General features: G+C 38.2%; 1 protein-coding gene across 1 annotated transcript in view; it reads left to right on the top strand.

The window, feature by feature from the left end:
• Positions 1-1,978: 1,978 nt before the first annotated feature.
• The window catches only part of LOC122112651 (phosphatidylinositol 3,4,5-trisphosphate 3-phosphatase TPTE2-like), a 34,149-nt gene continuing 22,255 nt past the window's right edge, over positions 1,979-13,872 (top strand). The window contains exons 1-7 of the mRNA XM_042685509.1: positions 1,979-2,028; positions 2,705-2,758; positions 4,654-4,815; positions 6,168-6,287; positions 7,853-7,952; positions 9,394-9,457; positions 10,499-10,563. Of these exons, the coding sequence (XP_042541443.1) occupies positions 1,979-2,028; positions 2,705-2,758; positions 4,654-4,815; positions 6,168-6,287; positions 7,853-7,952; positions 9,394-9,457; positions 10,499-10,563 (615 nt within the window). The remainder of the gene's footprint in view (positions 2,029-2,704; positions 2,759-4,653; positions 4,816-6,167; positions 6,288-7,852; positions 7,953-9,393; positions 9,458-10,498; positions 10,564-13,872) is intronic.

Raw genomic sequence — 13,872 nt, 5'->3', positions numbered from 1 at the left:
ATATGGCCTATTAGAATCATATTCTAGGAAAAGGACAGGTTGGATTCCCACTGAATGAGTTATATGTGTAAGTTTTAAAGTTTTAAAGATTAACTTGTCTGTTAGAGTAATTATAAATAATTTGACATGAGTAATTATAACTAATTTGAACCCTAACTGACATACTTTCTTTTGCATTTCTTTTAATCCTTTAGCAAAACTGCAATGGAAACAAAACAAGTACCTCTAAGTGGATTAACAATTAAAATGTAAGATAAAATTTACATTGTGTGTGTTTGTGTGTGTGTGTGTGTGTGTGTGTGTGTGTTTGACATGAGCAAACAGAGAACACTGCAGTGGCATCCAAGTGAACACAGATTTCCTTCAATACTGTTCAGACAGGAAATATGTAACAACTCAATTAGGTGTCTAGCACAGGCAAGGTCCAATCCCCAAAACAGTGAAGGAGAAAGAGAAAGGGAAAAGAAAAGGGAAGATGTGGAAGAAGAAGGAAAAGAAGAAAAGAAGGTGGAAGACGCGGAGGAAGGAGTAGAAGGCCAGTGCAGGAAGAGGACAAGAGGGAGGAGGGAAGAGGGGAAGCAGATATTGGTGAATCATCATTCCTACAATTTGCCACTTAGTTACGGCATGTGGACTCTCTGAGGGAGAAGATTATTTTGGAAAAACATTTCATTCTCTTTACCTGTACAAAGAGGTCTCAATTCAGTTACATTATTCAGAGGTAACAGGATGTAGGAAGAAACAGTTTTCTGAAAGCCTTCAGCAGAAAACAATGAAACTAAGACTCCTAGGAGTCATTATCCCACCAAACTGCTTCTCCCATGGTGCTTCTACCACACCACGTGAGAGCCTCAATTCTACCCTCTTCAGCAGATTGGATGGAGCTCCTGCCTCACAGCTATGGTTTCTGAACCCTAACTGAGAGCAGAAAGGAGAAGTTTAAGGTGATGGTGAGGAATGGAGGAATGATGAAAGAATCAGGAATCTAGGCAGATTGAGAGGGGTCACACCTCCAAAGTGCAGCTGATCGAAAGGACTAATCACTGTTGCCACTGTCCTTTGATTTGGTTGTGAACACCACAAGCGTGAGTCTTGAGTTTTCTTACTTTATCATTAATAGTTTTTTTAATTAAAAATAACAAGTTTCAAACCAGGTGGAGGTTGAGATGTAAGTATTGTGTTTTAAAGCCAGACCTGCCTACGAAGTTCATGAGCCTCCTATCTCCAATTAACCTGCAAAGTCTGGGAAATGGAACTGTGGCTTGTATGGTAGAGCTTGAGCCTCGAGCAAAGAATTCAGAGACAGTGCCAGGGCCCTGAATTCAAGCCGTCTCTGGGAAGACATTCTCAAGAGACCAGCTCTGAGACCAGCTCCATCAAGACTGAGGAAGGGACTGAGGCTTGGGACACCTGCCTCACACAGTGGCATTACTGTGTTACAGTGAGGAACACTTGTAGCATTCAGTTTTCTGCTGGAAGTCACCTCTGCTTCCTGCGTACTGATACCTTATGCTCGCTTCAATGGGATTGTCTTTCTTGAGCCAACTCTAGGACAGTCTCATATCAAATCAAGTGATAAAAGTCGAGGAGATAGGAGGTTTACACAATGACTCCTTTTATTGTTTGTTTGGTTTTGCCCCTATATATTTTTGGCCACTAGTTTGCTCGTGCATACTAGACACCTCAATGAGCTGTTACTTCTTTTCTCACTCAAGTAAGGAGACAGACTGTGGGCATTAGTGTCTCATGCCTATAATTCTAAGTACTCTTGAGATCTGAAGGTCATGGTTCAAACCTAGCCTCGGCAGGAAAGTCAAGGAAATTCTTATTTCCGGTTAACTTCCAGCCTTGATTGGAGAAGCTAAGAGAGAGCAGCCAGGCCTTAAAATCAAGCCTCAGTAGCACCAACACAAAAACACAAAAAGAAAAGACGTATGCCTCCCTAGCACAAAGACAAACACAGGTTTTAAGTGCAAGGATGGAAAAAGAAATTCCAAGAATGCAACCCAAATGTAAGAAGATGTCAAGGTACTCCTATCTTTCAAGGACAACTTGAAGATCAGATGACATAAAAGTTACTTCATGTTGCCAAAGGACAATGTAATGATAGAAAACAAAAAGGTCCCTAAGCATCAATGCACCCAATTTCATGCAACAAACACAACTGAACATAAATGAGTAGATGGACCCCAATCATTTTAGACCCTTCCTAAATCCACAAGGAAATCAAAATCTAAAATCAACAAGGAAACCTGATTTCAGTAATGACATAGAACAAATGGAAGAAGACACCTGCAGGATATTTCACTCAACACGCACAGAATAAATATCATCTAGCAACCCATGAAGCGTTTTCCAAAAGAAATAGTATGGACATAGGGGCAGTAGTGTCCTCTTTTTTCATTTTCTTTTCTTTCTCTATTAGTACTATAGAGTAATTATACAAAAGAGTTTCTTTGTAGAGTATAAAGGAAGTCTTAATAAGTACGCATAAGAAAAGATTCTATTACTGCATGTCATCATACCACAGTGGAATTCAACTAGAAATAGACAGCAAGATAAACTACAGAAAAAGTTGAAATACGTGGAGATCGAGCAAAACACTTTTGAATGATTCGTGTGTTAGTGAAGAAAGGGGGAATATGTAATCAAGTCTAGAAAATCTTGAAGATGTCTGACAATATGCTTTGTTTTCATCCTTTAGTGATATATCATTTGATCCCACAACAGGACTTGAGGAAGGAAACAGCAATGAAAGGTGAGCTCTAAATACACATACACTCTCACCTATGTGATTTATACGTAGTTACATGTATGCCAATACAGACACACAAGAAAGCATATTCAAAAGAAAAGAAAGTGATTGAGATTAAAGAACTTCATTGGAAGTATTGATGACAATGCAGGGTCTTTGTGATTTTTTTCTAAGATTCTTTTGCTGTAATATCTCTATTTTAGCTGTCTGAAAAGAGAACTGTTAAGAATGCATGTTACTCCTAACTTATTGTAGTACCCAAAACAATGTGGTGCTTTGATGGAAGCCTCAGCAGAGTAAGAAACTGCTCTCCAGTGGCTCCACCTATAGGATAAAACAAGGTATTACTTGCCAGGCTCTTTCTCTTTTGATAAATGAGAAAAGGCTGGATATTAGGGGATTTTTTTTTTTTTCTGGAACTGGGGCTTGAACTCAGGGCCTGAGGCACTGTTCTTGAGCTTCTTTTTGCTCAAGGCTAGCATTCTACTACTTGAGCCACAGTGCTACTTCCAGCTTTTTCTGTTTCTCTGGCACTGAGGAATCCAACCCAGGGTGTCATGCATGCTAGGCAAGCACTCTAGCACTGAAACCATGTTCTCAGCCCAGACTTTTTAACTTGAAATATGTTTCACTAAAATATCTTACCTCTAAGGTGTGTTTGCAGCCTGCAACAAAATTCTGTCTAATTATATGCTGGATGTCAATGTCAAGAGATGATTATTAAAAGACACGAAATTTACTTCCCATGTTCATCCCTGATGTCTCTCATTTTATTGCTGTGAGAACTAGGCTGGCCAAGCTATAATGACTTAATAGAGTGTATAGGATACACTCTATTAAGTCCCTTTAACATGTAATTAATTCTGGAACATGCTACTTAGGCTTCCTCTCTACATGAGAAAACGATTTTATATTGTGCTTAACACTACTAAAAATTAATAATATTTTAATTTGACTTTCTAACAATACCTTGAAACCTATTCAATTCATTCCTTGATTATATAGTAAATACTACAATCAGCTAATTTGAAGTTTGCTTAACATACGTGAGAGAAAGACTTCAAAGTGCTTAAGAGTGCAATTCCATAAATATTTATGGAACTGAATTCTTTTTCCTGTGCCCATTCCTGTATGTAGAAATATATAATCACCTACTAGTTGAAAACCTCATCAACAAAAGTCTTACACTCAAAGTGGAGTTTAGTAGGTTTGTGGCCTCAAGATTGCTGGACAAGCGCTCTACTACCACAATCAGTCTTCTAACCCTTCTTACTTTGGTTATTTTTGAGATAAAGTTCCACTCTTTGCTCTGACTGGCCTGGCCTTTAATCCTTGGAAGTCACCTCACTGAGCTAGCAGAAAGAACAGGCACAGATCATCACACCTGGCTTGTCTTGTTGAAATAGGCTTTGAGAATTTCTTTACTTGGGCTAGCTTTGACCTGTGATCCTCCTAAGTCTCATGAGTAGCTACCATTACAGCCGTGCAGCACCGCACCCATCCCAAGTGGTCCTTCAGGGACTTAGGTCAGTCATGCCTTCACTGAGGTTTAACTATTACATTCTGAAGCAATTACTGATTCATGCATCTTGAGAAATTCTCAAAGTTAAAGCGATTACACTGACAGGCTTGTCATTTTATTTCCATTTTGTTCTAACTTGCAGTGTTATTTGGAGGTACCTATATAACATGAAGTATATTGATTTGGTGGGAATGTTAGTCACTCATCAATGCTTTTGTTGGATAAAAACCAAGTCATTTTTGGACATTCCTATGTACTATCCTCCTTCCTACCACTGGCCATCATAATCTTAAATAATAACATTTTCCCATCTGACCTGGCTTTAATAATTGTGAAACTGTAAGGAAAACTCTATTTATGTCTCTATTTACTTCAGGCTCTTGGGACTATTGCTCATTTTTGTTGATCTTGCATTGATGGTTACGGATATTGCAGTCACTTCAAGCAAGCTTTATATTCCTTTGGAATATAGAAGCATCTCCTTTGTGATTGCTCTCTATTTTCTTGTGGACATTCTTCTTCAAGTCTATGTAAAAGGGTAAGTTTTATTCTTTTCTTGAGCTTAAATCCAAATTGTGCTCTTATAACCCTAGGCTGTTTCTTCAACCAAGTAGCTCAGGACCACTCTTCCCCTTAACTGTGTTCTGTAAACTCCTATTAAACTCCTTGCTTTAACACTAAAAATATTAAAAATACTACAGTAATTAGCAGGTCCACCCAACCAAATGTGCACCTTTTCAACATTATTCTTGGAGTCATGGTCCAAATCCAGATTCTCATTGACCAGCTTTAATCTGGTTTATATTGCAACAGACTCTCCCCTGGTGTATTTTAGAAAGTACCCAACAGTTAAAGCTTAAAGGATTTTGAAAGGGGCTAAGAAATTAATTAATGTGTCAACCTGTACCCTAAGAAGAAGGAACATGTATGTGAGGTCTCTTTATTCGTAACTTCATTGTGACTTGAAATTCCACTAAGATTGGATGGTATATGAAATACTAGATACTAGATCCTGCATAATCCTAAATTCATTAAAAGGCAAACTTTTGAAAACATCTAGAGGTGATCTGGGGAATGCTTATCTCATTAGTGAGATGTGGTATAGCAGGACAGTAATTGCTTTTTCCCTTTCCTGCTTGCTGGATTTCTGAGAAGGTGGGGATGTGAGACAAGCCTTAGAGATAGGCTGCTGTGGGAGTAAGGGACCTCCTAGCCTTCCTTTCTCCAGATCTTTTCAGAAGGCAGTTTGTGTTCTTTCCCTGATGACTTGTTCTCCTTATGCTTTTGAGCTAAGGAAAGTGATTCAGTGCCAGGATAGTCAGAGCCTGCAAAAGGCTGCCGCAAAGTGAGAGGATGCTTTCCCTGGAGGACTATGCTCACCTGTGCAGGAGCCAGTCTTGGAAAGGAGCATGTGGTAGATGCAAGTCTGTCTTTCTTCCAGTAGGCCTTGGGAATGCAGGATGGGTGCAAGGCCAGATCATGAGTTCACAAGAGCTGCTCCTACCCCTCTCATAAGCTCCTCATATACTCAGAGCCTACTGCTCTAAGGATATTATGAGGAACTGAGCTCAACAGAAATGTACACTTGCACTTTTCTTCTCCCAACTACATAGGAGAAGGCAGTGCATGTCTCTTGTCCAGTACTGTGGGTAGATCACTTACTTACTAAGTTTCAATTGCCATGCTCTAGGCAAGTGTGTAATAAATACAAATTTACTACTTGAAAACTTTCCACAAATATTATATTTTACCATCATCTAATCTAGACAATGTATTTGAAGAATCTACTAGAGTACCGATTTTAATGAAGTGGAATCCAGGAAATTTTTTGTTCCTAAGATTTTCCTTTATCCTCTTGGAGAAGATAACCATTTTCATTCTCTTTTACAGGAGCAAGCATTATTTTTCTGACATACTTAACATCTTAGATGCCGTCATCATAGGAATCATTCTACTTATCGATGTCACATACATATTCTTTTATGCTGGATTTTTTAAAGATATTCAAAGGTAGGGAACATAACTGCTAGTTTTACTTTCTTAAATTTGTTTCTTTATTTTTATTTTTCTTGTCTTTAATTCTGTATATTGAACAGTTTTCTGCTTAAGTTCGGTACTTAATAACCTCTTTGAAATGAAATATTTAGAGACGGTACATAGATTGAATGGTAGAGGCCTGCTTAGCAAGTGTGAGGACCTGAGTTCAAATGTGAGTACCACAAAACATGAAAAAAAAGGAAAATGTTGTTACATTTTCATACCCTAGGAAACCTAAGGATGACAGCATTTAGTTTACGGCCAGGAAAAGATGTATTCACTAAAGTACCTTCACTTGGATACTGAAGATGGAGCATCATTTTGAAACTCTCCCAAAATTCCCCTTTGTGTTTCAACTACAAACTCATTACTCTTGAAGCTCTACCAGTCTGAGCATTTCCATAATCATGAGTGTATTGACATGAACATGTGTAAAGTTTGAGTGACTCCAGTCTTAATTCTCTAAAAAGTAGCAACTGGAAACCAGGAAAGTGACGTATACGGCAACCCAAAGTATGAATTTTGCAGTGTGATTCTGGTTAAAAATGAAGAATTTTAAGGCAAAGTTAAAGCAGGAAGGGATTAGATAGTGAAATTTTAGTGGATGAAGGGTTGATGTCTGCCTGCCCGTCTCTCTGTCTCTGTCACTGTCTCTCTAGAAATGAGATAGAAAAGTACAAATGTATATTTGTAGATTGATGTTAGGGGTCTTTTAGCTGTATCAGTAGAAGTCAAAGAAGTAGATTCCTTTTTACCTTACTTTCCCAGAGCTCCAATGTGATCCCCAAGTAAATATGTAATGTGATAGGCTTGAGAGCTTGAAAATAACCTCAGTCATTAGGGTTCTCCAATGGGCCACCTCAACATCACTTGTCATACAAGAAAGCACTCTGGGCTCCACCCTTGGCCACTGGGTCTTGCAACCTGTGGTTTAACCACTCCTCCCAGATGACTCTTGTTTGTACATGTCCACACCAGCCAATATGCTCGGGAACTATCTCAGTCTGCTGCCTGCCTGATATGCATGGAGTAGCTGTAGGGAAGCTACTGATGTTACTGAAGGAGTAACACAAGTATACAAGAAACTAGTTCATTTGGGGGGAAAAATAAAATGTGCTCATCTTAAACTCGTATATTTAGTCTACAAATTCCAATGGGTTTATTACTGTTTCTCTAGATTGTAATTTCTCAACTTGAGTATATTTGTATTTTAGAGAAGACAAATGTTTACTGCGGCAACGGACAGGAGGGAAAAAATTCTCAAAATCTTCCTCAATTTCCATTAGCAGCATTCCTAGATCTGATTAGCATCTGCATCCACTTGGTTGTAACAACTAAAAGTATGTCCACATGTTACCAAATGTCCTCTGGGCATAGGAGTAGAGCTGACTTGTAGAGCACTAGTGTAGCCTGCGAAAGCCATGGTGTGGATGAATAGCAACACATACAGACATAAGTATTTAACTTCCACATGGAGGAACTCTTCTATTTCTGAACTAAAAAGGAATCTTTTCAACTTTATCTATAAATTTATTTAGAATGTCTGTGTTCTTTCGACTACTGAGGCTTGTAACACTTATGCGAATATTCCATCTTGCCAATCAGAAAAGACATCTAGAAAGAGTAATCAGAAGACTGGTAAGTGGGCAGAACATGGTTTCTTCCTATACATGTAAGACTTTTCCATAGCAAAGTAAGAAACCCTAGGTCTCCTTGGCTCAGGCTGAAATTTTCTTAATAGAGACCCAGAAACACAACAAATGAATGAAAGGTTGGACAAATGGGATTGCATGAAGTTGCAGAGCTTCTGCATGGCAAAGGACATAGCTAGCAAGATCAATTGAAAGCCCACAGATTGGGAGAAGATCTTCACTAGCCATACAACGGACAAGGGTCTCATATCTAAAATATACCTGGAACTCAAAAAATTAAATCCCCCAACAACAAATCCTCAAAGAAACAACTGCCCAATAATTAAGGGGGCAATGACTTAAAGAGAAACTTCTCTGAAGAAGAAAGAAGGATGGCCAATAGACACATGAAGAAATGCTCAACCTGCCTAGCCATAAAAGAAATGCAAATCAAAACAACATTGAGATACCACCTCACCCCAGTTAGATTGGCAAAAATCAAGAACTCTAATAACAACAGATGCTGGAGGGGATGTGGACAGAAGGGAACCTTACTTCATTGTTGGTGGGAGTGTGAACTTGTTCAACCACTTTGGATAGTAGTGTGGAGGTTCCTCAAAAGACTCCACATAGAGCTCCCCTATGACCCAGCAATCCCACTTTTGGGTATTTACCCAAATGCTTACAAACAAGACCACACTAAAGCTACCAGCACAACTATGTTTACTGCAGCATTATTTAATATAGCTAAGATATGGAACCAACCCATATGCTCCTCAGTAGATAAATGGATCAAGAAAATGTGGTATATGCCTCCATCAGAAAGAATGACATTGCCCCATTTGTGAGGAAATGGAAAGACTTGGAAAAAATTATATTAAGTGAAGTAAACCATAAGGTCCCATGGTTTCCCTTATTTGCAATATCTAGTATATATATGAGTCAAGCAGAAAAGTTCAGATAAGGTGATGTTAGGAAAATGAACCCTAAGATATGTATTTAAATGTTTTTTTCTTTCATGCATTTGTTTTTAAAGCATTTATAAGATTATTTCTTTGTTGCTTTGTATGTCCTTCTTGCACAGTATAACCCCTGCTTTCACTGTATTTGATGTCAGTATAATTTGTGGAGGGGAAGGGGAAAAACAAGTCGTTTAAATAAGCATACAGGTGGACCCGTTGCAACAATGAGAAGTACAAGTTGTCAAGTTGAAAATGAACTTTACAACTTTGGTGGGGGTGTTGGGAGGATTGGGTGGGAGGATGGGGGGAGGCTGGGAAGGGATGGGAAGGGTAAACAAAGGAGGAGGCTACAATGCTTGATAAGAAATGTACTCACTATCTTGCCCATGTAATTGTAACTCCTCTGTACAGTATTTTCACAATAAAAAAATCTTTCTGGTTATATTTCTATTTTTACAGATTAATCATTTTTGTTTTAATTACCAGGTGTCTGGTAACAAGGGTCGATATGAAAAGGATGGATTTGATCTAGATCTCACCTATATCACTGGTTTGTGAAACTTTAACTGTTGATTTACTTATATTAAGTATATTACTAGATTTTGAAGTTTAACACATGATTGATTTACATTCATTTCACATTTTTCTTAGAAGTAATTATATTCTTTTCGAAAGTTGTCCCAAACTACAATATTTATATCTAAGCCCTGTTGGTTTGTGCTTTTTGTTTTTGATTTGTTATTGCTTTTTTTTTTGGTGGTACTGGGTAGTGAACTCAGAGCCTTGTGCTTGCCAGAAAGGTACTCTACCACTCAGGACACACTACTAGTAATGGTTATTGCTTTATGTCCCAGCTTTTCTAAGCAAAATTCTTCTACTCCTATGCCATTAATTGAGATGAAGTCTGCAACATTCTCCTGATTTTTGCCTCCCAAGTAATTGAACTTTCAAGCCTCAGCCAACATGCCTACACTTTTTCCATTCACTATATGCCCTTCTTGTGCTTTCTCTTCCTTTCTTTGCCTTTTTTTCTTTCTTTCTTTCTCTCTCATCTCTCTCTTCTTTCCTTCCTTTCTTTTCTTCTCTCCTTCCTTCCTTCCCATTCTCTTTCTAAATAGTCTTTCTCTATGATGACACAGACTACTGTGTTAGGGTAATATATCGGTAAGTTACCTCTGGACACAAAAATCTCATGCATTTCTAAACAAGACTACTTGGTGTCTACAGAAGAGGTGGCACAGATTTTTCAGGTGGCTCCATTGGCATTTCATTTAGAATTTCTTCCATTTCAAGCATCCAATAGAGGCCTTGTCTTCTCATATCCTAGAGAATGCGGTCACTACTCATCAGCTCAGGTTTGCTGAGCTAAGAGGGCTACAAAGCACTAAGCACCAGTTGACCCCAAGGAATAACGGGCCAGCTTTAACTTCTATTCTATTGCATAATTGAATACATCATCTAGTTTATGTCAGCTTTTATCCTCAAAATTCTTTTTGTCCTTAGAGAAAAGAATTTGGGTAGATGTAGATTAATTTCTGTGATATTTTCCATCTATAATGTCATTTATATTAGTGATTCTTTTGATTTTCAGAACGGCTAATTGCTATGTCGTTTCCATCCTCTGGGAAACACTCATTCTATAGGAATCCCATGGAGGTAAGCCTATTCATGCAACAAGTACAGAACACTATGAACTCAAGAGCTTAGTGTTGACCCAGGCGGGGCAGTATTCTGCAAGCTTATTCTTTCAGCTGAAAAATCATACTAGCTAGCACGGTACCAACTTGCTTTTGCTTATGCAAACCACTGCCAACCTACTGATTGGTAAGAGTAGGCCTTTTCTGTTTCTTATACCTTTTTGAATATTCTCCCACTCCACAGGTCATGTCTTTGCTCAGCTGATTACCTACTTTTCTGTGCAGAAGCATCGTGCTTTCATGCAGTGTCAGGTATTTTTTACTTTGACGGTCTCCATTTGTTGACTTCTAGTCAAAAATTATCTGTGCCAAACCAGTGTTACAAAGCAATTTCCCATTTTGGGGGGAGTTGGAAGAATAATCCTTCCTCTCCAATCATTTGGAGTGTTGTGTATTTCATCGTTGGGCTCCTGTATGTTCATTTGTACCAGTATCATTTATTGAACAGATTGTCCTTTCCCATTATGTGTTCTGTGAACATCTGTTCAAGATTGGTTACTTAGAAATTCATCAATTTATTTCTTCGTTCTCTATTCTATTCTACTGGTCTAAATTAGCTCTAGATTCTATTCCACTTGTCTCTATTTCTTTTTGCTCCATTAGTATTTAAGGTTATTTTTAAACTTGGTGAGAAACTTAAGGTTATGGAAGCCAAGAAAGATAGCATTTTCCAAATTACCACAGGAATAGTAAGTAAAATAACTTTTTTATTTTTTAATCCTTTTAAATTTTAATTTCATTTTATTGTATAGATGCTGTATAGAGGGGTTATACAGTTACATGAGTAAGGCAATGAGTACATTCCTTGGCCAGCATTGTTACCCCTGCCCTTGCTGTTCACCCATATGCCTTCCCCCCCCACCTACCTCACTCCTCTCTCACCCACCAACCGAAGTTGTAAAGTTCAGATCCAACATACTGTCTTGTGGGTATCATTGCTGCAATGGATTGTCCTGTATCCTTGTTTCGGTGTTTGATACTCCCCTTCCCCTCCCCAAATTAGACAAGATGCAGGGTACCAAAATCAAGTACAGTGACAACAGGAGATATACCATAAGGGGTAGAACAAGTGAAATCACAGACTACATTAAAAACCACAACAACAAAGAAAGACCTCTTGTGTCCATTTCTGGGGTTCCTTTCACTTAGCATCATCTTATATGGTCATATGTACGTAGCTTTTGAGCTTTTCTGCTCATCTGATAAAATTATCCTAGATCTATACTACCTATTGCAAATGAGGGAAACCAGGGGACCTATATATCTTTGAGTCTGGCTTACTTCACTTAATGTTTTGTCCATGTCTTTTCATTTCCTAATAAATGGGGCGGTATCATTCTTTCCGATGGAAGCATAGAATGCCATTGTGTAGATATATATATGTATACCACACATTTTCTTGATCCATTCATCTACTGAAGGGCATCTGTGTTGATTCCATATGTTAGCTATGGTGAATAATGCTGTGATAAACATAGTTGTGCTGGTAGCTTTAGCATGGCCTTGTTTGTGATCATTTGGAACCTCCATACTTCTTTCCAGAGAGTAAAATAACTTCTAAAATATTTATTATTTGCTCATTGCCAGTATTTTAATAAAGCTAATATAAGTGCCTGTAGGTTATCTTCCACTTAGCTTAGTGCTTACAATAGTCATCTCTGTGCATTTTGCAATTTTTAACAAAAATGAGCAATTACATTTTGGGCAGGTTTTTTTTAATACAGTGAATTTCAAGAAAACATAACAGTTAAAACTGTCATATATTGCAGTAGAGTCAAATTTTAGCACATTAGTTAAAAGCAGGTTTTGTGTTCATAGGTGGAAATATTCTGAACCATGGAAATGTTTACAGGACCATGGCAAAATGAAGACAATTGCTATGGTTTGGAACTAGCATGTTCTCAAAGTCCTGTGTATTAAAAGTTGGGTCCTTGGCCCATGGTACTGGTGTAATCTTTAGAAGATGGGGCCTCAAAGAAGGATGCTGGATTCCTGGACTCGAGAGTCTGAAAGGGGTATTGGGACCCTTCTTTGTTTCCTCGACACTTATGAAATGAGCAGCTTCTTCCATTATGTGTCCCACTCTGATGCCCCGTGTGTCTCAGGTCCCAAAGCAACAGGACAACTGACCCAGACCGCAAGCAGGCTCTGCCACCGTGAGCTAGCATAAACCTTTTCTGCTTTTGATTAGCTTAGGTATTTTATCACTGTGGCAGAAGCTGGCCTAAATATGTGAGTTGAGCCATATGAAACTGCCAGAGTTTCATCTTTTTGTTTGCCTATATGTTGTATGGCTCAGCCTAAAGCAACATGAAGCAAGAAGTTGGATTCAGTTTCTTCATTAATGCTAATCAGATTCTGGAAGTCTTCATTTCACCTTTTTACTTTGCTGATCAGAGGGGATTTGCATGATCCTGTGTTCACATGTCTTTCAATAAGTTTTCTTCTGGGTTGTTTGTAAGGGTTAGTTTTTATCTTTTTTGTTCCCAAACAGAGCAGTTGCTTTTTCCAAGTGTAAATTCATCCTGTCTTGCTGTCTTCCTGTGGACTGCTGCCTTGATTTTGCCACTGTCGCATGACAGTCAAGATGTTTTGTTATTGTTTTATACTAGTTCTTTAAAGATTGGAGTGACAGTATGGGGAAATAGTATAGACTGCAAATATCTTTCACACTGTGCAGTCTTTCACATTTCATTGCCCATTTTGTCCAATGTAGTATATTGTAAGGTTTTTGTTGTGTAGGGTATTTTGTTTATAATTTTGGATGTTGTGAATTTTGTGTACGGGCGCGCACTCTGTGTGTGTATGTGTGTGTGTGTCTGTGTTTCCTACATTTTATTATGTTTAAGGAATTTACAGGAGGCACTGGTAGCTCACACCTGTAATTATAGCTTCTCAAAATGCTGAGATTTGGGTGGTTGTTGCTCTAAGTACAGTGAATTACGTTTTCTAAAGTGGCAGTCATTAGCAATTTAATTAAACCCACTTACTTCAACCAATTACTCCATAAATTCTTTTGGACTTTGTGGTTGCTAACGAGATCATGTGAAAATAAGAAGTTGTGCTTTTTTTTAACCTTTTAAATCCTTTTTAAACCCCCCACCTCCATTGTTGACCAGACTCTTCATTACAGTTGAATTAGAAATTCAGATAATGACAGATTTCATTGTTGTTTTTTTCTGGTCATAAAGGAAAAGCTGTCATCATGTCACCTGTTATTTCAGGTGGCAGTCTGGGGCTTTAGATCTAAAGCGATGTTTTTTTTAAA

This window comes from Dipodomys spectabilis, unplaced genomic scaffold (genome assembly GCF_019054845.1).
Source record: "Dipodomys spectabilis isolate Male_0828 unplaced genomic scaffold, ASM1905484v1 ptg000095l, whole genome shotgun sequence".
Taxonomy (NCBI): domain Eukaryota; kingdom Metazoa; phylum Chordata; class Mammalia; order Rodentia; family Heteromyidae; genus Dipodomys; species Dipodomys spectabilis.
Note: the sequence above shows the minus strand (reverse complement) of the source record. Positions and strands in the feature narration are given on the sequence as shown.